The sequence below is a fragment of the Mastigoproctus giganteus genome, chromosome 12 (assembly GCF_048544385.1).
Source record: "Mastigoproctus giganteus isolate SK-2022 chromosome 12, ASM4854438v1, whole genome shotgun sequence".
NCBI lineage: Eukaryota > Metazoa > Arthropoda > Arachnida > Uropygi > Thelyphonidae > Mastigoproctus > Mastigoproctus giganteus.
Window position 1 is genome coordinate 16,359,350 of NC_143586.1, and position 27,956 is coordinate 16,387,305.

Sequence of the window (27,956 nt, forward strand, 5' to 3'; positions counted from 1 at the left end):
ATTCTGGAGGTCACAACCATAAAACAATTAGCAGTTACCTGTTTATTGGGCTTTTCTGTTAGTGAAATCTATCATAAACGGATGGTAAACTTGATCTTACTGAATTTGCGATAACACCGACAGCTGGAATTCTGTGGGTTATTATGGTGAAATGTGTTTACAGTTCCATGAAATCTTCAATCATATAAAAATATTAATTTTTAGAATCTTCTCTTCATTCCTATTTTTAAAGCTTTGTAACTCGTTACTCCGTTCTCACTTGCGCGTATTGTGTTACTTGCAATTTGTGTGTTCCGTGTTCTTTGTTATTGATTGCTTATCTTTTTTACTGTTTTAAATTTTAACCCCCACCCACAAATGTCAGTGAACAGAAATGTCAGCTAGTTTGGGTGTACAGCTGGAATTCTGTGGGTTATTATGGTGAAATGTGTTTACAGTTCCATGAAATCTTCAATCATATAAAAATATTAATTTTTAGAATCTTCTCTTCATTCCTATTTTTAAAGCTTTGTAACTCGTTACTCTGTTCTCACTTACGCGTATTGTGTTACTTGCAATTTGTGTGTTCCGTGTTCTTTGTTATTGATTGCTTATCTTTTTACTGTTTTAAATTTTAACCCCCACCCACAAATGTCAGTGAACAGAAATGTCAACTAGTTCGGGCGTACATATTACAGTACGTATTAATAATTCCGATTATCATGTATATTCTTCCAATTTTCACATATCATTTAATTTTTTAATTGGTAAGGTAATAAAGGGTAAATTTACCCCCACCCACAAATGTCAGTGAACAGAAATGTCAGCTAGTTCGGGTGTACATATTACAGTACGTATTAATAATTCCGATTATCATGTATATTCTTCCAATTTTCACATATCATTTAATTTTTTAATTGGTAAGGTAATAAAGGGTAAATTTGTGCTTAATATATCTTTGCTTTTATAGCCTGTGGATAATATTCCTCCTATTTTCGCTAATTAGAATCGCTGTTTAATCGAATTAAAATTCAATTCACAAACGTGATCACAATGACCGGCACTTATTGCACATCGTATAGTGAATGGTACTTTACTATGGTGAGTTCGTCGTAATGAGATTTAATTGTACAGTGAACCAATTGTAAAGAGGGGGGGTACATTGTGTTTTTAACTATTTATGTGAAACTTCGGATAATTGGGGCAGCCACTTAATCGGGAAAAAATGCACTAGTCCCGATGTGTCCCAAACAACCGGAATAGACTGTATAATAATAATAATAATAAATTATTATTATTATTAGTGCCATATATACATTATTAATATGATGGCAAGGAAGCAAGATTAAAAAGCATCAGCCAAAAAAAAAAAAAAAAAAACTCCATCACTTTTCAACCCCCATTAAATTAATTACCTAAACTGCACAGTTTTAACTTAACTGGGAAGTTTACTTTAGGTAACTAAAGGTTAAATTATGGTAATTTAAAAGTAAAAATTTTATTACCTAAACTGCCTAGTATTTGTACCTGTTCCTCTCCATATGTTTAGATTTCATCTTAACCAAATTTGATCCTTTTTTACGCCATGTGTTGTGTTAGTTATTATGCTGTTCAATTTAGCACCCTTCAGCCTTTACCATTTAGTAGTGGCAGTGATGAAAGCAAACAAGCTTATACAGCATCAGCCAAAAAAATTACCTATTCCACCTGTCCATTCTTTCCAATAGTTTGTCCAGTATCTCCTTGAATATATTTAAACTACCAACATCCACAACAACCACCAGTTTGAAGTTTGTTCTAGCAATCAATTGGCTGCTAGCTAAAGGAAAACTTCTCCACACCTATTCTGCAGCCATCCTTCTGCAATTTGAATTAATGGCCCCCCTTCATGTGTGTAATCTGAACAAGAAGAATCCCATTAGCATTAAGCTGCTCAATCCATTCAGAGCCTTAAACACTGCAATCAGATCACCTCGCAAGTGTCTAGTACACAGATGCTGCAATTTGCAGAACTGAAGCCTTTCTTGGTAAGAGCACTCTGTTTCCCTCACCAATCTCATTGCCCTTCTCTGTACAAATTCCAGCAGCTCTGTGTATCATTGGCAAAACCTACGAGCTGTCTGGAAGTCTATCTGCACTGCTCAGAGAACTTCCTATCTCACTGCACAATACAATCACACCCAAGTCTTTTTCATTATCTAGTATCCTGAGTATAGCTCCACACAGTTGGTCTCAGCCCATCTGCCTAACTTTTCTAGACCTGTTGCAGTAGCATACCATCATTACTATCATTAAGCATCCTGCCAATCTTTGTATCATCTGCAAACTTGGACATTATCCCTGATATACCTTCATCAATATCATTCATAAATATAAAAAACAACAATGGGCCCAACACCAAACCCTGGGAACTCCACTAATAACATTAGAGCAATGTCCATTGATTACCACTCTCTGTGTTCTCCCACTCAACTATCCATTTATCCATAGCAGCAACTTGCCTCTACTGCTCCAATTTGTACAGCACTCTTTTATGTGCAACAGTATCAAAAGCTTTAGTGAAATCTAAGTATATGATATCAAAATTAATTTTTGCATTCAGTTTCTTTGTGACCACATCGTAGAATCCAAATTGGTCAGGCAAGATTTTCCCTTAACAAAACCATGTTATGTCTGAAGTATAATTGCAGTCATGTTTAGATGGTCCTGCATTATATCTCTAACCAGTGACTCCAGTATTTTCCCTGGAACAGAAGTTACACTAACAAGAATGTAATTACTTATATCACCTTTTTATCCCCCCTTTGTGAATTGGGGATACATTTGCACTTCTGCAGTATATAGGGACTTCGCCTGAATCCAAAGGTGCTATTATAATTATGGCTAAGGGTTTGCCTTACCTCCTTTGCTTCCTCTCTTAATATAATTGGATAGATTTTATCCATCCCAGGTGCCTTTTTTATGCCCTTCTTCAACACATTCTTCTCCACTTTCCTTTCAGCTATCACAAAGTCATTTAGCTTCTCGTTAGAGTTAGATAAACTTCTAGCATCCCCTTCCCTAAAGAATTCCTCATGTGTGAATATAGATACAAAATACTCATTCAGAATGCCAGAAAACTGAGCAGGATAATAAACAGTAGAACCATCGATATGTAGAGACCAATTGGATTCATCCCTTTCCTTGTAGTGTTTACATAACTAAAAATTTCAAAGTGCATAAAAATCTTCTTTTGACTTACTAGCAGTTGTTCACATCCAGGAGTAAGGGAGTAGAGATTAGGAGCTCCTTCAATTAACTGAACCCTCAAGTTATAATAAAGATGGTTCCAATCTTCTTGGAATCCACAAGTATATAGAGTACACTCTGTGATTCCAAATTCCCTTAATTTTCAGAAAAGGAACCATGTCCAGTTAAAAAATAAGTTGTATGAAGATTGGGATTAAACCAAGTTGCTCACTGTTTACTATTGGCATTAACCACTAGAAAAATTTTTTTCTCGTTTTCAAAACAGCAGTGGGGGGGAATAAACACCTTAACTAAGACTAACCATAGCGAGCTAGGCATGTCAATCACTGCTACTTGCCATGATCAATCAGAAGCGGTACCAGATTGTAAAGACTAATCGCCATCTCAAACTCCTCTATTTGGAATTGGGGCTCATTTCCCATGCTTGCATAGTCCTCATTAAGCAATATCATATCTTCATATGCTGAAATATTAGTTTCATTCTCATTGTGATGGTCCAACAGAGATATATTAGAAAAATTTGAACAGACAGTTAAATCTAACAATGACAATAACAGACTACTAAAATGTTATGTAAGCCAAGCAATAAATAATGAACATAGTATTTCAAAATTAAAAATATCTGCAAGTATATATATAGGACCTAACAGAAACAAAAAGAGGATAACTAACTATATCATTATTTAAAATGACTGCTACAAATAGCTGAAGCTTTAAAGGATTTTAGATGAAGTGACCAACATCTTGTACTGAAGTATAACTGCAGTCATGAGCAAATACAAATGATAAATTAGTGTCAAAAATATGAGGTACAAGAAGTAGACATGTGAATGCTTCCTCAAGTGATGACTGCTGACTAGTTTTCAATTTTGATATCACTAATATTTGATATTTTACCCAATCAGCTTTATCAAGATTCAGTTATGAAGATTATCAAGATTCTGTGAAGATTAGTTCAAGTTTTATCTAATAGTTTATTATTTAAACATGATTGCTGAAGAGAATGGATTGCTGATGCTTTCCACTTAAGCATTGGGAAGGAACAGAGAACATACCACTTTATCAATTTCAGCATTTGTACCAAAGGAAAAGTGTGCATATTTTTTTTTTTTTTTTTTTTATGTTAACCCCAAACACGAGAGGTATTAGAACCTATAGCACTTAGTACCGTGCTTGGGTTGGAGGTTGAGAAGACAAAAGAAGATACTTGTTGACACTGAACTTGAACTTCTGTAGATTGTAATTTCCAGGAAATACGTATGAAGGAAGGTTGTTCCAGAAAACGGCAGTTCAATGAATAAATGAGGAGGATGATAAGTTGGTTCTGTGGATTTGAAGTTGGATAGTAAATGGCTGGTGGCGGCACGTGTTCGGACTGTTTTGAAAGAGAGAGCGGGAATTACAGAAGCCAATTCAGAAGAACAGTGCCCATGGAAGTATCTGTAAAAGAGGCATGCAGCAGAAACAGTACGTCTATGAGAAAGCGAGTGGAGAGACTCTGTTAGAGATGAATCATTAATTAACCTAACTGCCCTCTTCTGAATGGAATCAAGAAGCCTGAGAGAGAGGTTTTGGGGGCACCACCCCAGATGTGGGAACAATATTCCATGGAAGGGCGGATCTGCGATCAATACAAAGTGAGCAGCTGTTTGGAAGAAAACTAACGCCGAGAGCAAAAGAGAAAACCAAGTTTTTTAGATGCAGAGGAAGCAATATTTGTAATCTGCTTGTGCCAAGAGAGATTAGAAGTCAGTGTAATCCCAAAAAGAGATAGATATATCATTTTGCCTAGAAATCGGAGTGTCACTAAAGATAAGCATAGGAGCAGAAGAATCCTTTTTGCGAGATATAAGACAAGACTGAGTTTTAGAAGGGTTGAAATCAACTAAGTTGTCTTTGCCCCACTGCAGAATTACCTGAAGATCGGCATTTAAGGAATTGGTAGCAGCTTTTCGAGAAGTTGAAGCTGATTGAGCAGGACAAGGTTTCTCAAAACGGAAAGTGGAATGCAATGTGCTATCATCGGCAAAACTATGGATAGGATTTCCAGTCAATGGAAGAAGGTCATTAATATACAAGAGGAAAAGAGTGGGGGAAAGAACTGAACCTTGGGGGACACCGGCATTAGTGGAGAAGTTAGAAGACAGAGAGCCATCTACCATCAGCCTCGGTGAGCGATCAGAGAGAAAACTGGATAACCAATTACTAAAAACAGTTGGCAAACCATAAGATGGAAGCTTGTTTAGAAGACCTTTATGCCAAACACGATCGAAAGCCTTTGAGATGTCAAGAGCAACTACTTGTGTTTCACCGAACCTTTCCATTGAATTAGTCCATAAATGGGTAACATAAGCCAGAATATCACCAGTGGATCAGACGGAAGGTTTCCAGGTAGTTTAAGAGTTGGTGGTTAATTGATTTCTCCATTACTTTAGAAAGAGTAGAAGTAATTGCAATGGGACAATAATTGGATGGGAGGGATTTGTCACCCTTTTTAGGAACTGGCTGGATATGAGCAAATTTCCAAGCAGAAGGAAAAACACCTTTGGAATAAGAAAGTGAAAAAGGGCGGCAAAAAATAGGAGTAAGTTCAGGAGCACAGGTTTTGAGAACAAGTGGAGAAATACCAACAGGACCTGGAGCTTTCTTAGAATCAAGATTCATCAAAATCCTTCTGATATCCTTTTGACGGAAGACCACAGGAGGCATTGAATGGAGCGTGTTGGGAATGGTGGGAGGTGTTTTACCAAGATCATTAATACATGAGCTGGAAGAAAAATGGGATGCTAGCAGGTCAGCTTTATCCTTGGCTGAAGTGACAACAGAACCATCTGGTTTGGACAGAGGAGGGAGCAGAGATGGGCAGTTGCGGCCAATAGCTTTGGCAAGAGACCAGAATGCTCGGCTACCATTAGGGCAAGAAGCAAGTTTTCTACTCTAGCCTGTTCAAACTCTAGTTTGGACTGATTAATAACTGCTTTACAATTGTTGTGAGCTTTGGTGTAGGCAGAAAATGAAACTGAAGAATTAGAAACAAGCCAATTATGATATGCAACATTCTTCTCTTGAACAACCTTAGCACATTTATTGGAAAACCAAGGTTTAGATAAAGAACGAGATTTTAAAGTGGAGTGTGGGATAAAGGATTCCATTCCTGCAAGAATAATTTCAATGAAACGATCTGAGCAAACGCTGACAGAAGTTTTGAAACAGTAATCCGACAAAGGAAAAGAAGAAAAGAAGTCTCGCAGGTCATCCCATTTTGCATTCTTGTAATGCCAAACAGCACGAGGTTGGGAATAGCCATGAGATAAAGGTTCCATTGGAGAAGAGACAATCACCAAGTTCTGATCTGAAGTGCTTAAAGGACCTCTCACTTCGACCGTGTACTTAAAAGGGTTGTTTGTGAGAAAAAGATCAAGCGTATTGGCTGTATGATTAGGATTGTCCGGTATTCTTGTAGGTAAATGAACAATCTGTGCTAGGTAATTAGTAATTGCAAAAGCCTCAGCATCTCGACCTGCTGGGTCGGTGCGACTAGAAAACGGGAGCCAGCTGGAGTTGTGAACATTAAAATCACCAAGGAAAATTACCTCACTGTTAGGAAAGTTGGACTGGAGAAAGTCAAGTTGCAAAGAGAGGAAGTTTTTATTTTTTTGTTTTTTTTATTTGGTTTTTAGGAGCATTAGCAACTAAGGCCATACTGCTCCGGGATATGCGGTGGTCATTCCCTGACTTTTCCGCATCCTCAATATTTGGTGGTGACGGGCTCGAACCCCGGTCTAATCAAGAAGCATGTGCTACGCACTGCTGCTCCTTCCCACCTGGCTACGGAGGCGCCAAGAGAGGAAGTCAAAGAGCTCCAAGTAATTAGTGGAGTTAGGAGAAAGGTAGAGACAACAGATGAATTTGAAACAATGAGGTAGAGAGATTTTAAGCCAGAGAAGATCAAAGAGAGGAGATTCCAAATTGCCAAGCCTCTGACAGGGAATATCAGAACGGACATAAGCACAAGTACCACCTTTGAGGCGAAAGGAATCATACAGCAAATAATTTGGGCATCTGAGATGAGCAGTAGTTGAATCAACCGATAACTGAGATTCTGTCAGAAAAAGTACATGGAGTTTGGCAGACTGCAAGTGGAAATGGAAATCATTGAGATTAGAATTGAGAGCACGTGTATTTGTGAAATGAATTAGGAAGTGCTTGGGAGGTTTAGATCTTTTCGCAGATAAGCTTGCTCTATTAGTTTGGCAATTTATGGTGTATTCAACATTAAGAAAAAGTGGGTGGGACATGCTGTATGAAGTAATGAAATTTTTGGATATGGCGTACACATGGTAAGAATATACCCAGATCCTTGACATAACATTGGCCTCGACAATGCTCCCCGCATACACACTACTCGGACTCCCTCCAGTCACTATCTGGCAGAGTAGAGGTAGCAAGATTATACACTATCTGATCCAGAAGCCTCTTAGAGAGTTACCAATAGGTTCGGTCCGGTGTACTAACTAGCGGCCAGCCTGCGAACACTGTTTTAGAGCTGTACCCTCGAAATGTAAGGAATATTGGATCTCGCCATGACGTTCATCATAACCTCAAAAATCATCAATCGTACTGCATGATGGAAGAGATAGGGAAGGGTTGACCGGAACTTAGCTCTAGTGACTAAACATGGGTTTCACCACTTCAAGCCTCCAATAAGCAAAGTGGTGGTATATCACCGGTTGATGAGAGTCATCTACCACCTAGTACTGCCTGGTAACATAGAGGGGCAGCGTTCCTCCATGTAGTGTGGGGCGCCACACCTCGACCCCTGCTTACGTTGGTTCACACCTGGGTGGTCACCCATCATGTACTTGTGCATGGAGGTTATGCCCAGGATTACTAACAGTCCCACCATCATGAAGGTGCAAGCAGAGGATTTGGCTGTCACAAACCGTCCGGACTTCGCCGAAATTGGGTCCACTTGACTTGAGTGTCACCTGAATATCAGTTCCATCAGCGTTTTAGACTCCCAGGTAGCAAGTACAGCTTGTCTGGCATATCTGAGAGAATGTCTGTGACAACCTCAAGGACCCGATATATCAGTAATCCACCATTGAGGAGATTATTATTATACAAATATTTTTTTATTTGTTGGTTTCTATATATTTGGTCATTTCCCTGTACAGATGGCTGTTAAAATCTTGTAAAATATAGTAAGGTGAGAGCAAGTGTATTGTAAGGCTATTGAGATCACTACAATGTGTGTCACAGTTTGGCAGCATGTGCAAAGATTGTGATGTACAAGGATCAGTCTATAATATATGCCTCTTTGGTCATAAAAGTATAAAGACAACAGATAAAAAGTTTAAATTTATGTAATTTATTAAGCAAACATCATATATATAAGGGCAGCATGTATATATCATTATATATCCATCTTGTTTATCAATAAATTTTTTCCATATATGTTTGTGCTTTACAACTCACATATGGTAAAAGAATGGATCCTGCTGCTGAAGACAGCTTGTCACCATCTTTTTAGCTCCCCGCCATTCAAAAAAAGCTTTCCACAAAGATATCTCCATATGTCCAAATATAAAAAATCAGACAGATCTAAGTCCGAATTGAATCACATTATGCCATTATCATGGCATAATGTGATTCAATATCCTATATCCTGTTACAGCCTTCCTTTTTTGTTTTATAGTTCTATTAAGCTTATCAAGTGTTTGGTAATATCTTTTCTTATTTACTTTCTTTAAAAATTCAACCAAAATTGGGCCTCCTTCTCTGTCCCAAAACACCATGGCCATAATTTTTTGCAGTGATTTGGCAATTCAAGGATTTTTTCCAATTGGAAATGACTGATGTGTCCATTACATAGACTGACACTTAAAAAGAGCCATAATCAGGGTTTCCTCTAATTTTTTAATTAGAGGAATTTCCTCTAATTTTTTGAGTGTGTACAATACATTTTGGAATGTAGTTGAATATGTTCATCCCAGGTTCCCAGCCTGTGAAAAGTTCATGAGGGATTCCTCATGAAAGTTTCATATATTTCTATCCCTGGAATACAAATCATGCTTTATATCTGTTAGGAACCACATGCATAGGAAAACTTAGAAAACAACTCAAAGAAATTATGTTTTGGGGAAAATATACCTCCTACCCTCTGTCTAACCTACCGATAAGAGATTACATTGTCTTACTGTCATTAAAGAATGTATGAGAGGTACATAAGGATATTAATGATTATAATCATTATTTTTCAATAGCAACCAGCTACATAGCAGCACACAATAAGCATGCAAACAATAATCATTCCACTAAAAGAAGAAAAACAATTAGAGGGAACTGCGGCTATCCATACCTCATCACCTGTTATCAAGCCTTTAAAAAATCTCCTTGAAAGCTACTGAACTTCTGCAACAGAACTTTGAAAATCTCCTGCCTGGAGAAATTCACTTTTCTTGTTAATAGCTCAGTGTTAGTAGAAGCATATAATGCAAGAAAATTCTGCCTTGAATTTATTTAAGCTGTCAACTTCTACAATGACAGATGGCAGTTTGTTCCAAAATCAACCGCCCACTGACGAAAGGCAAATTTCCACACATCTATTCATTCTCAATTTGAATTTATGCCCCTCAGGAAATTAATCTGGATAAGATGAAGAATCTCATCAGCATTGAGCTTGCTGAAACCATTCAAGGCTTTAGATACCTCAATCAGATCACCTTGCGAACACCTAGTCTCCAGACACTGCAATTTGCAGAACTTAAGCCTTTCTTCATAAGACCAACCCTTTGTTCCATTCACTAATCTCACTGCCCTTCTCTGTACTCATTCCAGAAGTTCTACATACTTCCTAAAATGAGGCCTCCAGATCTGTATACAGAACTAAAGGTGTGGCCTGACTATTGCCTTATACAAAGGGATAATCATCTGCTTATCCCTGCTAGCAAAATTCCTATATATAAAAAAAAATATATTGTTGACAAGGCCCCATGACCTACTTTGGCAGCCTGTCTGCACTGCTCAGAAAACTTCATATTTGACTGCACAATTACCCCCATGTCTTTTTCATTCTCTACCATCCTCAGTCGATATGTTACCTTGAGGTTACTGCTACCCATATACAGTACTTTGCATTTGTCAATGTTAAACTTCAGTTGCCGCCTCTCAATCCATCTGCTCAATTTTTCTAGATCCTGTTGCAGTAGCATACTATCATTAACAACCCTGCCAACCTTCGTATCATGTGTCAACTTGGACAGTAAGCCTGATATACCTTCATCAATATTACTAATAAATACAGAAAACAACAGTGGACCCAACACCGAACCCTGGAGACTCCACTAATAATATTAGTCCACAAAGAACACTGTCCATTGATTACCACTCTCTGTCTTCTCCCACTCAGCTATCCCTTTATCCATAGCAGCAATTTGCCCTTAATGCCATACTGTGCCAATTTGTACAGTAGTCTTCCATGTGCAATGGTATCAAAAGTTTTCCTAAAATCCAAGTATATTGATATCAAAATTTTTTGCATCCAGTTCCTTTTTGACCACATCATAGTTGTTGTTGTTGTTATTTGGTTTTTAGGAGCATTAATAACTAAGGCCATATTGCTCCGGGAATATGCGGTGGTCATTCACTGACATTTCCGCAACCTCCGTATTTGGTGGTCGCAGGCTTGAACCCCGGTCTAATCAAGAAGCGTGTGCTATGCACTGCTGCTCCTTCCACCAGGCTATGGATGCGCCATTCACATCATAGTATCCAATCAAATTGGTCAGACAAGATTTCTCCTTAACAAATCCATGCTGTGTTTGAACTATAACTACAATGTTGTCCAGATGATCCTGCAGTGCTTCTTTAACGACTTCCTCCATTCATTTCCCCAGAACAGAAGTTAAACTAACAGGTCTGTAATTACTTGTGGCACCCTTTGACCCTCTTTTGTGAATTGGGGTCACATCTGCACATCTCCATTCCATGAGAACCTCCCCTGAGTTCAAGGAAGCTCTCATAATTATGGCTGAGGGTTTGCTTACTTCCTTTGCTGCCTCCTTTAAGATCCTATCCACTCTAGGTGCCTTTCTTATGTTTAACTTCAACAATTTCTCCTCCACTTTGCTCTCAGTTATTACAAAATCATTTATCTCCCTGTCAGAGTTTAATAAATGTCTGGCATTCCCCTCCTTGAATAACTCCTCATGTGTGAATGTAGATGTAATATACAGTTTGTCAGCTACCTAAGCAGGATCATTAACAGTCGAATCGTCAATATGAAGTGGATCAATATGATTGGATGTGGTCACAAAGGAACTGGATGCAAAAAATAATTCTGATATCAATATACTTGGATTTTAGAAAAACTTTTGATACTGTTGCACATGGAAAACTACTGTACAAACTGCTGTTTTTCTTTGCATCCGTTGCCAAAGATTTCTCGTAATGTGCCTTCGCCTGCCTTTGTGAGTTGATTACATAGGGAAGACCTTAGGCTGATTGGACCGATTGTACCCAATCAGGCCCCATGAGCGGCAGAAAAATTAAAATTAGACGAAAAAAAAGGGGGAAAAAATTAGATGAAAAAAGAGAAAAATGAAAAGAAAAAAAGTTTTTTTTTTTAGTTTAGTTAAAGAATCGATTTAAAAATGTATTTAAATTGATGATGCTCCTGTGAAACCCAAAACAATGACTTTTTTTAGATATGTTTAGAAAATATGATTAGCATTTTATCAGTGAGTACAAAGGATGCAGAGAATTTTTTATTATTATTATTTTTTTTAAATTAATTATTATTATTATTTTTTTTTTTTTTCAATTCATAACAGGCGAAAAGTAAAATCTGAATAATTTATGAAGGTCTAGATATTTTGGCAGTTATCTAGGGCTAGATATTTCAAGGGATGTGTAAAAACTGGTATAAAAACAGTGGAGATGTGGGGTATATATGTATGAAGCAACTGCATGCTTCAAAGATACTGTATTTATTGATACAATACCTTTTATTGATACACTATTTAATAACATCTTGGCCCACCTTTTCCCTTAATTACACTCTGCATCCTCATCGGTAGACTCCGAAGCAATTTTTGATAACAGGCAGACTTTGGTAACAGGTAATTTGGTGCACTTCTCCTTCAACACAGCAGTCAATTCAGCTAATGATTGGGTGTGAGTTGGACTAGCCCCGAAAATGACATTCTAATTCATCCCAGATATGTTCGGTGGAGTTAAATATCAGAGCTGTGGGTGTGCCAATTATGTTTTGGAATGTTCATCACTTAAAACTAAGTCACTACAGGCTATGCAATATGACATGCTCTCATTTTGATGGTGGCTCTCATTTTGATCGAACATAGTGTGTATCTGTCAGAGTTGTTGCCAGTGGTCCCCCACAAAACTGCATTTTGTTCAAACAGAAAAGGGGCCTCCCCCATACTGCTGCCATAGTTTATCAAAAAGCGCAATTATCCATGTGGGGTATACATGTATTCCTTTGTCGCCTCCTTTAATATAACTGGATACATCCCATCATCATCATCAGCCATTTTTCAATCCACTGCAGGATGAAGGCCTCTCCAGCAACTTTCCAGTTCCTTCTGTTTTGAGCACTGGCCATCCATTTACTACCCACAAACTCATGAATTTCATCTATCCATCTCCGCCTTTGTCTTCCAGGATTTCTTCTAGCTCCTCTTGGGTACCATTCTGTTATTTTTTTAGTCCATCTGTCATCATGTCTTTGAGCTATGTGTCCTTCCCAAGACCATTTTAGTTCTTTAGTTTTGATAAGAATGTCCTTTACTTGAGTTTGCTGCCTATTCCATGTGTTTCTCTTCTTATCTAACAGTCTGATTCCCAATATAATTCGTTCCATTCTTCGCTGTGTAGTTCTCAGCTTCTCTTCCATTCTTTTGGTGAGTGCCCAAGTTTCACTTCCATAAGTCATGGTGGGGAGTATACATTGGTTCATTATTTTACGTTTCAGACAAACGGGGATATTGCTCTTCAGTATGTGACTATATTTCCTGAATGCTATCCATCCAAAATTTATTCTTCTCTTGACTTCCAGCCATTTATCATTATTACAGCTAATAACTTGTCCCAGATAAGTATAATGCTCCACCTTTTCAATTACTACTCCTTCAATCATTATTTCCCTTTCTGTGGCATACTTGTTCATCATTACTTTTGTTTTAGCCATATGCATCTTTAGTCCAAAATCCTTACTAACCGTGCATAACTGATTAAGATTTTCCTCTAATTCTTTGGGATCGTGGCTTATGACCACAATGTCATCTGCAAATCGTAAATAGTTTAGGTACTCTCCGTTCACATTGACTCCTTTCTGCGACCAGTCTAATCTTCTGAAAGCTTCCTCAAGGGCAGCAGTAAACAGCTTCGAAGATATTGTGTCTCCTTGTCGAATTCCTTTCTCGATTTTAAATTTCCTACTGTCTTTGTCTAGTCTAATAAAGGAGGTAGCACTCTCATATATTTTCTTCAAAATCATAATATGTGGGGTATCTATGCTTTGTCTTTCTAGTGCCCAAAATATTGCCTTATGCTGTATGGAGTCAAATGCTTTTTCATAATCCACAAATGCCAGGCATAATGGTGTTTTATATTCATAGATCCCATTCACTACCAAGTGCCTTTTTTTATATTCAACTTCAACAATTTCTCCACTTTGCTCTCAGTTATTACAAAATCATTAAACATCCTGTTACAGTTTGAAAAACTTCTGGCATTTTCCTCCCTGAATGGTATCTAGGATACTAGATACACCATTCAGTTTTTCTTCTTGATAAAAATAAAGTAAAACAATTTGAAATAAAGACAATTACTTGTTCTTTACTACCATAAAATTATCTTAATTTTTAAAATAAAGTTTGCTGCTTGAAAAACTTTACGAGGCAAATTGGTGCATTACTTATGCCAAAAGTGAGAGAACTGATGTTTTTATGGTAATTTTTAAATTGCCAAGGAACAGCAGAAAGAGTGCTTAATAAGTAAAGGAACAAATCAAGAGGTTTTCATTTGAAGTTTTCACAACAACAACAAAAAAAAAGATATCCATGTTTTGAATGGCCAATGAAGAGAGGCTAAAATTTGTTCAGAATGAACCGTGGATGATTTCAAGTTTAAATGTGCAATGATCATAATATGAATTATAGTGATAGTAAAAATCCATACTGAAATCATATTCTTTTGAGTACTGTAAGAGTTTAATATCAAAATGTGACAGCCCTAATTCATTTTTGCATACACACACATACAAAAAAAAAAAAAAAAAAGAAAAAAAAACATACCTTATATTGTTGGTGTCACTCAGTAACATGTGTATATATCTTTCTAGTGAATGTTCATTTAAAGCGGAACGCAGCCATGCCCTTCCTCTACCGACATCTGTACTGATATTCTTCAACAGCATGTATCGTTCGTATTCATGCTTGTTTAAGACAGTTCGAACAAACTGCCAAAATACTAGAAAAATGGCAAAGAATAAGTCAAGCAAAAATTTGCAGCAAATGAAATTAAATAAGTTTTAACAATTACAATAATAAAATGTTTAGAGTATATTCATAATCTGCCTTAATGAGTAATGAAAATGCACAATATTTCAAAGCTAAAGAGCTTTAAAGAGAAAAATAGAAACATTTTTTGGCTATATTATTCTGTGAGAAAAAACAATGTTTTGTCCTATGTATACAATTCAATCACCTAAAAACTAAGATTAGGAAGCAGATTAAAAAAATTTACAACTTGACAGATACAATTAATGACAGATAAAATAATAATTAGGAAACCATAATGTCAAAGGACCTAGTTAAATACAAACTTCAGAGGGATTTTGCTACACTTTGAGGTGGCATCCAGTGGTAGCAAAACAGGCAAGAAAGGCAGGGCAACTGACAGATGCCAATTTTCTTTTAATTCTTGGATAAACGTTTAGTTTTTTTGAATTCTGCTTGAACAATACTACCATTTTATCATTTCTTAATGATTTCTAATCAATTAAAATAAGATGAAATACTGATATTGTATATAGCTTTTTATTTTTTAATAAAAATTTAAATATTTTTAAAATACTATGTTGTATAAATATAGTGCAAATGCATCAGAAATACATAGCTATATCTGAATAAATCAGAATATTGATAAAACGGCATCGTTTTAAGTTATATCTCATATTGTGAATACCTTCACAACGAATTGCCATGATATTGCACTACTTCGAATAAGTAACGCTTCACCTAAGGAGAAGACTAATGACTAATGTTACTTATTCTCAGATGGATACCACCACCCAGACGGCACCGTTTCAGGGCTATTTGGCCCTTCTTGAATAAATCAGAATATTGGTAAAACGATGCCGTTTTACCAATATTCTGATTTGTTCAGATATAGCTATGTATTTCTGATGCATTTGCACTATATTTATACATAGTCTAGACTCCTTCATAGCTTGAGGCTTATGCCCTAAACGCTTGAGTCTAAATACATGATACACCATCAGGCATCTCTCATATTGTGGAGTTATACTTCATAACTGTTTTGCCATCATTGCATCACTCGGGTACCTACCCACCCACCCACCGAAGAAGGGCCAAATAGCCCTGAAAAGGTGCCGCTAGGGGGGAGCTTGATGAGGTCCGGAGTTTCCAAGAATAGGTAACAGCAGCCTTCTCCACTGGGGAAGCATTGCCTATTCGAGGAGTTTATGAGTTTTTGAGTGGTGTGAGTTGAAGGAGTTACTGTCCCTTTCATTCTTCTACACCGTTTCTTTTCCTCTTCCACTCCTACTATAACTTTCCCTCTACCTTTTTTGCTTTTCTAAGTCTAATAGGGACAAGTGGATATTCGAGTAGATATTCACATACATACATAAATAGCCCTGAAACGGTGCCGTCTGGGTGGTGGTATCCATCTGAGAATAAGTAACATTAGTCTTCTCCTTAGGTGAAGCGTTACTTATTCGAAGTAGTGCAATATCATGGCAACTCGTTGTGAAGGTATTCACAATATGAGATATAACTTAAAACGATGCCGTTTTACCAATATTCTGATTTATTCAGATATAGCTATGTATTTCTGATGCATTTGCACTATATTTATACATAGTCTAGACTCCTTCATAGCTTGAGGCTTATGCCCTAAACGCTTGAGTCTAAATACTATGTTGTTCAACAAAAAATATTAATTTTGAAAAAAAAACAAAAAAAAAACATTTTATGCATTAAATTTAAATGTGAATTAGCATTAGCAGTGGCAAATAATGCAAGAAAGCAAGCTTACATAGCATTAGTCAAAAAAAAAAAAAAAAAAAAATTGACACTTTCCATTTCACCTATTCATTCCCTTCAATAGTTTGCCTAGTTCTTCCTTCAATTTATTTAAGCTATCAACTTCCACAACAACACAGATGGAAGTTTGTTCTAGAAATCAACCACACACTGACAAAAGGCAATTTTTCACAATTCTATTCTGCAATTGTCCTTTGTCAATTTGAATTTGTGCCTCCTCATGTTTATGTCTGAGCAAGAGGAAGAATCCCATCAGCCTTAAACACTTCAATCAGATCACCTCGCACATGCCTAGTCTCCAGATGCTGCAATTTTCAGAACCAAATTTTTCTTCTAGGTAAGAGCACCCCTTTTTTTCCCTCATCAAATTTATAAACTCCTTCATAAAAATGAGGCCTCCAAACCTGCATTTGTTGTTATTTGGGTTTTTTTTTTTTTTAGGAGCATTAGCAACTAAGGCTCCGGGATATGCAGTGGTCATTCCCTGAGCAACATATTGCTCCGGGATATGCAGTGGTCATTCCCTGACCTTTCTGCATCCTCCGTATTTGGTGGTGATGGGCTCGAACCCTGGTCTAATCAAGAAGCATGTGCTACGCACTGCTGCTCCTTCCCACCTGGCTACAGAGGCGCCCCAGACCTGCATGCAGTACTCAGGATGTTGCATGATCATTGCTATTAGTTTATTGTATTCTAAAGTTTAAAAGACCATTGAGCTTGCAAAATTTCAAATGCACACATATAATTTTTTATTTTTTTTTTATTTTTATAATTTTTTAATTGCTGTACACTGTCAAGTGTAATTCACAAAACCAAAAAACATTTTTTTGTTTGTGAATTACACTTGAACATTACCAATATTTCATGTTTTCTTAATGGTCTGTAATATTTACTGTATGTAACTTTTTATTAAAAATTTTTAGGATATACGTGTGAAGGAATACGTGTGTAGATATAAATTAACAGGTGTCACAGAAGCCTATGGTAGATATAAGCTGGTCTGTAATCAAGTCACAAAGGACATTAGGCAGGCAAAGGAAGATTACGAGAAATATTTGGCAAAGGATGCAAAGAAAAACAGCAAAGAATTCTTTACGTAAACTCTAGAAAAAAAGAGGATGAATCAGATTGGTTCACTTGATATTGATGGTTCAACTGTTGATGATCCTGCTCAGGTAGCTGACAAACTGAATGAATATTTTGCATCTACATTCACACGTGAGCAGTTATTCAAGGAGGAGAATGCCAGACGTTTATCAAAATCTGGCAGGGAGATAAATGATTTTGGATTAACTGAGAGCAAAGTGTAGGTTAACACGTTCCCGAGCTATTTCCGCTTCCAGTTCAGACTATGCGCCGACTGCACCACGTGTATAGGTACAGTGAGCCTGTTATATATGGACGTGCTGCACGAAGTTTTGTTACTGCTGAGGAAGGAAGCCGATGCTTCCGAAAGCTCCAGAGATTTTTATCGTTTTTTATCGCTTTTCATCTGGTTTATTTTAGTGTATTTTATCTGAAGGATTTTATCACAGTTTTAATGTTTTTTTACATGTATATAATTTAATTTAATATAATAGCAGTTTTTGTAAATATTTATTTTATTTTAATATGTAAATATTTTAGTTACAGTAAATACTTATTCTTATGGTTGGTGTGTGAGCTGATTTAATGCTAAAAGTGGAGGAGAAATTGTTGAAGTTAAACATTAGAAAGGAACCTAGGGTAGATGGGATCTATCCAGTTATATTAAAGGAGGCAGCAAAGGAAGTAAGCAAACCCTTAGCTATAATTATGAGAGCTTCCTTGGACTTAGGAGAGGTCCCCATTGACTGGAGATATGCAAATGTAACCCCATTTTCAGAAAAGAGGGTCAAAAGGAGACAAGTAATTACAGACCTGTTAGTTTAACTTCTGTGTCGGGGAAATTAATGGAGGCACTCGTTAAAGAAGCACTGCAGGATCAGCTAGAAAAGACTTCAGTTATACTTCGGACACAACAGGGGTTTATTAATGGGAAGTCTTGTCTGACCAACTTGATTCGATACTACGATGTGGTCACAAAGGAACCGGATGAAAAAAATAATTTTGATATCATATACTTGGATACTGTTGCACCTGGAAGACTACTGTAAAAACTGGAGCTGTTGTTTGTTAAGTTTGTTATTTGGTTTTTAGGAGCATTAGCAACTAAGGCCATATTGCTCCGGGGTTATGCGGTGGTCATTCCCTGACCTTTCCACATCCTCCGTATTTGGTGGTCATGGGCTTGAACCCCGGTCTAATCAAGAAGCGTGTGCTACGCACTGCTGCTCCTGCTCACCTGGCTATGGAGGCGCCAAAAATTGGAGCAATATGGCATTAAGGGCAAATTGCTGCTATTGATAAAGTGATGGCTGAGTGGGAGAAGACAGAGTGGTAATCAATGGACACTGCTCTTTGTGGACTAATGTTATTAATGGAGTCCCCCAGGGTTCAGCATTGGGTCCATTGTTTTTTTCCTGTATTTATTAATGATATTGATGAAGGTACATCAGGCTTAATATCTATGTGTACAGACAATATGAGGGTTGGCCAGGTTGTTAATGACATTAATGACAGTACGCTACTGCAACAGGATCTAGAAAAGTTGAGCAGATAGGATGAGAGGTGGCAATTGAAGTTTAACATTGACAAATGTAAAGTACTGCTTATGGGTAGAAGTACCTCCACAGTAAGATATCAACTGTGTAGTATTACGCTCAGGGCAGTAGAAAATGAAAAGGACCTATGGGTAATTGTGCAGTGAGATATGAAGTTTTTTGAACAGTGCAGACAGGCTGCAACAGTAGCTCATGGTGTCTTGTCAATGATATACAGGAATTTTTTTAGCAGGGATAAGGAGGTGATTATCCCCTTGTATAAAGCAATGGTCAGGCTACATCTTGAGTACTGTATACAGGTCTGGAGGCTTCATTTTAGGAACAATATAGAGCTGCTGGAACGAGTATAGAGAAGGGCAACAAGATTAGTGAACGGAATCAAGTGTTGCTCTTACAAAGAAAGGCTAAAGTTTTGCAAATTACAAAATTGTCTGGAGACTAGGCACCTGCAAGGTGATCTGATTAAGGTGTATAAGGCTTTGAATGATGAATGATGTGATTCTTTCTTTTTCCCAGATTAATTGTCTGAGGGGACATCAATTCAAACTGAGGAATGACAGTTGTAGAATAGATGTGCGGAAATTTGTCTTTAGCCAGTGGGTGACTGATTGCTAGAACAAACTTCAATCTGGAGTTGTAGAAGTTGACAGCTTAAATAAATTCAAGGTAGAACTAGACAAACATTTGGAGCAAATGGATGGGTGAATTGGGAAGTTTTTTTTTTTTTTTTTGGCTAATGCCGTAAAAGCTTGTTTTCTTGCATCATATGCCTAAACTAATGCTAATGTTATATTCCATTAATGTCTTGCGTAGAAATTGTTGAAGAAAGGAGCAGGGATACTATCAGAATTTAGTTTACTAAATCTGTTTAAAGCCAAAATTCTTCAACTGGGCTTTCTTGCAGGTGCCTAATTTCCAGATGCTGCAATTTACAGAACTCAAATCTTTCCTTGGTAAGATATCCTTTTGTGTGCTTAATCTTGATACTCTTCTTTGCACTCATTCCAAGATCCACATCTTTTCTAAAATGAAGTTTCAGATCTAAATGCAATACTTCAGTGAAGCCTAAACACTGTCTTATACAACAACATAATAATATTTGAATGCTTTAGCTCTTGTAGCATACCTTCTGGCTAAAATGTTGAGCAGACATGTTCTAATATGTTCTGAGCAAAGCTTGTTTGCTAAACTTCTAGTACATTGCAGTAAACTCAAAAAGAATAACTCTGCTTTTGCATTTAGGACGAAACTATTGAAATTTTTCCCAGGCCTCCCATTCAACTCTAGCAGCAAAGGTAATAATAATAATAATAATAACAGCTAAATTTTCTCTTTCACTGTGTTAATATCTATAAACTTTATCAGAAGAATGGTTAAACTGTACATGAAATAGACAAGGGGCTCAGAACAAACTAATAGAAATATCACAGTTCACTGTTCTCAATGAATTCTTCTAATTGTAGATTAAGCAATAATATAAAATAATACAGTACTAAATAATGACTACTAAATAACAAAACACTCGATTTTTTTCTGCAGCCAACATCTGTGAACAGAATAATTGTCAAATTTCCCTATGGCAACTAATTTTTTTTAACACCCTGTATATTTATATTTCAAGTATTAAATTATACATTTTGTTTTACCTGTGTCATCTTCTGTGTTCTTAATGTTTAAACCTTTCATGACATCACTAACAGGCCTGCAAAAAAAACCCAAAAATATATAGATAAATAATAGTAATAAAAGTTAGAAAAATAATTGAATAAAAAGCAGTTTACTATGAGGTGTGGCAATAAAATTCTTGAACTGGTGCAGTCATGTTCAATGAGTTTAAAAATAAAAGGAAGTGGTATGTTGTAGTTCAAACTTCCTCCAACAGATGGTGGTACAGAGATTGTCCAGTAGGCTGACAGGTTGCAAGTAATAATCACTTTCATTAGTAGTGTTAACATTCCATGTCACAATTTTGCAATAAAGCAATGAACAAATATCAAATTCTGCTTTAAAATGTTAAAAACTCTGTTTATGGTGATGAAACATTAAGCTATACAGTGTGTCTGAATGGTATATACAGTTCAAAGAATGACATGAGGATGTTTGCAATGACCCAAGAAGTGGGCATTCATCAACCTTTCAAAATGCAGTCAGAGTTGCAAAAGTTCAGGGAAAATGGTGGCAAGAGATCATCCTTTGGCCCTCAAAATGATGGCTGATGAGCAGGATATGAATACGCAGATGACTCGTCCAATTCTGAATGAAGATTTAGGGAAAATGAAGGTCTCTGCAAAATTTGAACTACAAAACCTCACAGATGAGCAGAAGCAATGAAGAGCATCATCATTTCATCCAAACTTGTCAAGACAACCCTAATTTCCTCAACTGTATTGTCACTGGGGATGAGTGTTGAAGTTTCTGTATGATCCCAAGAGATGAAGCATCAGGGCATGCAACATTCAAAATGATCACCAAGGCCCAAAAAGTTTCATTTACAGAAGTCGGCAGAATCAAGATGATGCTGATTTTGTTCTATATACAGGTGTGTCAAAGCTTGCTGAAGCACATTACCTGGGCAAGGCAACAATTTCAGGAGAAAGGCAGCTGGTTCTGGTTGCATGACAATGCACCCATCCATTCTGCACTTGTGAAGAACATCTCTGACAAAATATGGCACTGTACAGATCAGCCATCCACCCTGCTCTCTCAGTCTAGCATCATGGACTTCTTTCCCAGGGTTAAAATTGCCCTCAAAGGAAAGAGATCTGATTGTTGAGGCCAAAGAAAAGCATAACCACTGAACTGAACATCATCTCTTTGGATGCCTTAGCTGATTCATTTCATAAAGCACAGGCATCGAACCTGATGCCCGTGAATAATTTTTGTATGGCCCATGAGGAAAGTGAACTAAAACAGCATTTTAGAGCGTCACACCAATGTACAAGCATGTAAGTGTCAAGCTCGACTGTATCAAATGTGTACATGTAATTCACTGAAGTCATATGTAAGCTAAATACAGTTATGTACATATCAATCTTTTCATATTGTGAAATTCTAATATTTTGATATAACTTGTTCATTGCATTGAATTATTATTAATTTGTATTGAATTAAAAAATCATCCTTAAAAATTTTTTTGAAAGAGGAAAGTTGATTTGGAATGTCATGTTTTTAATCAAAGGTTGAGTACAATGTATGTTGTACTCAACCTTTGATTAAAATGTGTATCAAATGTGTTGCATGACAATGCACAGTGAACAGTCTCCTTGCACACCAAACACACTGCTTTTTCATTGAGTACAATGAAAAAGCAGTGTGTTTAGTGTGCAAGGAGACTGTTCAGTTCTTAAAGGATATAATTTAAAACAACACTGATTCCAAGCATAAATATTATGATCAATATAAAGGATTGTTGCAAAAAGAAAAGTGTTCAAAGTTACAAAGCAAACAATACAAAACGTTAGGTGTATCATTTATTTATTCACCTTAATATTGAAAAGCAATGATCCTTTTTAGTTTGAAAATTTTCTAAAGTGGGCAATTAAAAACAAAAGTAAGTCATATTTTTATAATTTTATTAAAATCTAAAAAATAAATCATTGACATAGATTTGTTGTTCATCAAAGTGTTGGAAATATGCATTTTTTTATATATAGCCTGAAAGTAAAAAACAGTAACATGAAAATAGCAACATTCTTTTACACGTAAGAAGATATGGAAAATGTATTTTTCTCTAATCATCAGTGCAGCCTGCGAAACAAATCTAACTTTCAATATGACCCCTGTACGGGTAAATGGAGGACACTGTCATAAAGTTTTAGAATGGTGTAATAAGTGCATCCAATCAGGTGGAATAAAAGTAAAACCATTTTTGAGCTCCTTCGCTTTCTGTTCTTTTTATTGCACCAGTTCAGAAACTTTATTATCACAGTTTGCATATTGAAAGATACATCTGAAATTTAAAAAAATATATATTCTAGAATTTCAGAGCTTTAAGAGAAAAAATAATAATAAAAATAAAATTCCAATTTTAAAATTAACAAAATACACAAGAAACTGGATACACATAAAAGTTAATATAGTGATGTGACAAGAATTTAATTATAATATAATGTATGCAATATTTAAGGTGCAGTACCTTAAAACATCAATGCATTAAATTTTTTATTGCATATTATACTCAGAAATGTATTTTCATTGTGATGTTAAATTTAAATAGCATCATTAATAATGCTACTCTACTTATGTTTATCAATCAACCATCTGGGGTTTACTGACAGAGAACCCAGTGTTTTGGTTCATATTTTTATACTCTATCAGGAACTTGAGTTAAGAGTTGAAAATGCAAATTTATTTTCTTTGAAAACAAATGTTTAATTAGTTTTAGTTATTTTATTAATCTTTATTGTTCTCTAAATTGAGAGAGAGAAAAAAATCATCCTGGGCATCACCCATCATATCATATACATTGCATTGAAAATAAAAACCTGAAGAATAAAGTTTGCTTCTTTTTTTTTTTTTCATAGTTAACAATTATGGCAAATAATTTTAAGGAATTTGTATCATGGCCATATTATTTCATGAAATTAATTTTAAAAAAAAAAAAGAAAGAAAAATGGTGGTTTTGCAAAAAAGATGGAAAAACTCCATGGTACCAACTCCCATACAACAGTGAGACAGTAAAGGAGTCAAATTGGTCAAAAAGGTGGATTCTCCATCATAAATTCCAAGAGTTTCTAGCTGGCTACTATCCGCTTCTTTGCACCTAACACCAGTACAAGCCTAAATATGAAAACATGAATAATAGCTTATTTATTTTATTTTTTATGAAAACCCCAAACATCAGAGGTATTAGAACCTATAGTGCTTAGTAGTAGTGTACTGGCATGTGATGCAAGAAAGCAAGTGTATGAGCTTATGCAGCATCAGCCAAAAAAAAAAATAAAATAAAATAAAATCACACCATTCCCCCCAAATGCCTGTCCAGTTCCTCCTTAAATTTATTTAACCTATCAACTTCCACAACGACACATGGAAGTTTGTTCCGGCAATTAACCACCTGCTGGCTAAAGGCAAATTTCCGCACATCTATTCTACATCTGTCTTTTCTTAATTTGAATTTATGCCCCCTTAGGTTCGTAATATGAACAAGTGGAAGGATCCCATCAGAATTCAGCGTGCTCAACCCATCCAAGGCCTTATACACCTCAATCAGATCACCGCGCAGGTGCCTAGTCTCCAGCCACTGCAATTTGCAGAACTTAAGCCTCTCTTGGTAAGAGGATCCCTTCATTCCCCTCACCAATCTTGTTGCCCTTCTCTGTACACACTCAAGCAAATCTAGATCCTTCCTAAAATGAGGCCTCCAGACCTGTACGCAGTACTCAAGGTGTGGCCTGACCATTGCCTTATACAGAGAGACAATCACCTTCTTTTCCCTGCTAGCAAAATTCCTATATATCATTGACAAAACCCCATGACCTGCCCTGGCAGCCTGTCTGCATTGCTGAGAAATGAACATTTAGTACTGTCCATGGGCTCAAGCCTATTTAGGTGTGGAGATATACAATTGTCACTAATTAATAATTAGTCACAAATTGAATTTGCTGCTATGTGTACTTGTATGCTTTTCCAATGCATAATTTGATAAAAGCAATTGTCCAGATATTTTAGCAATTCAAACATGAATTTAATAGTGATATTGATATGAATGCTAATAATTGGATGCTAATAATTGCTAATAAACAGATGGAAGTTTGTTCCAGCAATCAACCACCCACAGGTTAAAGGCAAACTTCCACACATCTATCCTACAACCGTCTTTCCTCAATTTGAATTTATGCCCTCTCAGGTGATTATTCTCAGCAAAAGGAAGAATCCCATCAGCATTGAGCATGCTCAAACCATTCAAGGCTTTATACACCTCAATCAGATCACCTCACAGGTGCCTAGTCTCCAGACACTAATTTTCAAAACTTAAGCCTTTCTTCATAAGAGCAACCCTTTGTTCAGTTCACTAATCTTGTTGCCCTTCTCTGTACTCATTCCAACAGCTCTACATCCTTCTTAAAATAAGGCCTCCAGACTTGTATAGAATACTCAAGGTGTGGCCTGACCATTGCCTTATACAAGGGGATAATCATCTCCTTATCCCTGCTAGAAACATTCCTGTATATCACTGGCAAGACACCAGGAGCTACTCTTGCAGACTGTCTGCACTGCTCAGAAAACTTCATATCTGCCTGCACAATTACCCCCAGGTCCTTTTCATTCTCTACCACTGTCAGTGTGGTACCACAGAGTTGATACGTAACTCTGGGATTACTGCTTCCCATATGTAGTACTTTACATTTGTGAATGTTAAACTTCATTTGCCACATCTCAGCCCATTTGCTCAAACTTTCTAGATCCTGTTGAAGCAGTGTACAGGTCATTAGTGTTATTAACAACCCTGCCAATCTTCGTATTGTCAGCAAACTTGGACATTAAGCCTGATATACCATCATCAACATCATATCATGTTAATGCTAATTTATAAATACAGAAAACAACAATGGACCCAACATCGAACTCTGTTTTGTTTGTTATTTGGTTTTTAGGAGCGTTAGCAACTAAGGCCATATTGCTCCAGGAATATGTGGTGGTCATTCCCTGAACTTTCCGCATCCTCCGTATTTGGTGGTGACCGGCTCGAACCGCAGTCTAATCAAGAAGTGTGTGCTATGCACTGCTGCTCCTTCCCAACTGAACTCTGAGGGACTCCACTATTAACATTAGTCCACGACAAGCAGTGTCCATTGATTACCACTCTCTGTCTTCTCCCAATCAACCATCCCTTTATCCATAGCAGCAATTTGCCTCCAATGCCACACTGCTCCAATTTGTGCAGAAGTCTTCCATGTGCAACAGTATCAAAGGCCTTTCTAAGATCCAAATATGTGATATCAAAGTTATTCTTTGCATCCAGTTCCTTTGTGACTACATCATAGTATCCAATCAAATTAGTCAGACAAGACTTCCCCTTAACAAACACATGCCGTGTCTGAGCTATAACTGAAGTCTTGTCTAGATGATCATGCAATGCTTCTTTAACCAGTACCTCCATTAATTTCCCTGGAACAGAAGTTAAACTAACAGGTCTGTAATTATCTGTGTCTCCCTTTGATCCTCTTTTGTGGATTGGGGTCACATTTGCACATCTCCAGTCCATGGATACCTTCCCTGAGTCCAGGGAAGCTCTCATAATTATCACTAAGGGTTTGCTTACTTCCTTTGCCGCCTCCTTTAATATAACTGGATAGATTCCATCCACCCCAGGTGCCTTTCTTATGTTTATTTTCAACAATTTCTCCTCCACTTTCCTCTCGATTATTACCAGATTATCTAGCTTACTACCAGAGTTGAATACACCTCTGGCATTCCTCTCCCTGAATAATTCCTCATGTGTGAATGTAGATGCAAAATATTCATTTAGTTTGTTAGCTACCTGAGAAGGATCATCAACAGTTCAACCATCGATATCAAGTGGACCAATCTGATTCATCCCCTTACGTCTAGAGTTTACATAAGTAAAGAACTCTTTGCTGTTTTTATTTGCATCCTTTGTCAAAGATTTCTCGTAATCTGCCTTCGCCTGCCTAACCTCCTTTGTAACTTGGTTACAGACCAGCTTATATCTATCTTAGGCTTCTGTGTCACATGTTAATTTATATGAATCTCATGCATTTTTCTTGTCTGTCACATGTCTAATTAGTTCATCTGACATCCATTTAGGCCTAAATGGATGTCAGATGAACTAATTAGACTATGAATAATTATATCTTTATATGTAAAAAAAAAAAAATTTCAACAATATATTTTAACAATGCCACATAACAATCATAGGAGGTTATCTAAACAGCATTGCAGAAAAAACAGCATTGCAGTTATATATAAATTAAAATTAACTATTGCATACAAATTACTTAGTGCTCAATGATATTTCCTCCCCTTCCCCCAGTTTTGAATAAATAAAGGCATACTATGTACACATATTTACTGAAAAGACATCATTTTTAAAGCCTATGCCATATGCTTTATCACATCTTAGAAACTTATGAAAATCATCAAAGTAGCTATTAAAAAACCAATTTTAAATCTGTCATTCAACTGCCAAATGCTTTCCTAATGTTTTCTTCGGCATAAATATTGGATACCTACTGAAGCATTCGATACGTGGATTACACATAAAGAAAACATTAGGAAAGCATCTGGAAAAATTGAATAATAATATAGATTCCAGTTTTTAATATAAAATTACTAAAGGAAGAGGTAAAGGAAATAAATAAAAACTTTGTCATAACTCCTAACTACAAAGCTATCAATAATTATATCTTTATATGCAAAAAATTTCAACAATAAATTTTAACAGTGCCACATATCAATCATAGGAGGTAATCCAAACAGCATTGCAGAAAAAATTAAATACCAAAAATAAGACCACTAAATTTCCATTGTAAATTTAATATTAAAGATTTACATAAATCTCCAGTGGGGTTCTAGTCTTTCATTTCATGTAGGGGCAGATATTTAAAACCATCTAGTAAATATTGGAAAAATTACTAAAAAATAATTACTGATATATTTATGCTACAATTATTAATAATTCTCAAGTATCAGAAGCAATAAAATCTCTTTAATGAGGGCTTCCAAGCTTTATAATATACAATTTGAATAATCCATTTTCCCATTAAGTTTTTGTTCATCTCATATTATAATTTAAAATTGATTTTTATAG

General features: G+C 36.4%; 1 protein-coding gene across 2 annotated transcripts in view; it reads right to left on the reverse strand.

Moving 5' to 3' along the window:
* Positions 1–27,956, reverse strand: part of LOC150076729 (sorting nexin-29-like) — a 275,665-nt gene that overhangs the window by 177,814 nt on the left and 69,895 nt on the right. For both annotated transcript variants that reach the window (XM_090386732.1, XM_090386733.1), the window contains exons 5-6: positions 20,830–20,885; positions 14,547–14,721 (exon numbers count right to left, since the gene is read on the reverse strand). In XM_090386732.1, the coding sequence (XP_090242858.1) occupies positions 14,547–14,721; positions 20,830–20,885 (231 nt within the window). The remainder of the gene's footprint in view (positions 1–14,546; positions 14,722–20,829; positions 20,886–27,956) is intronic.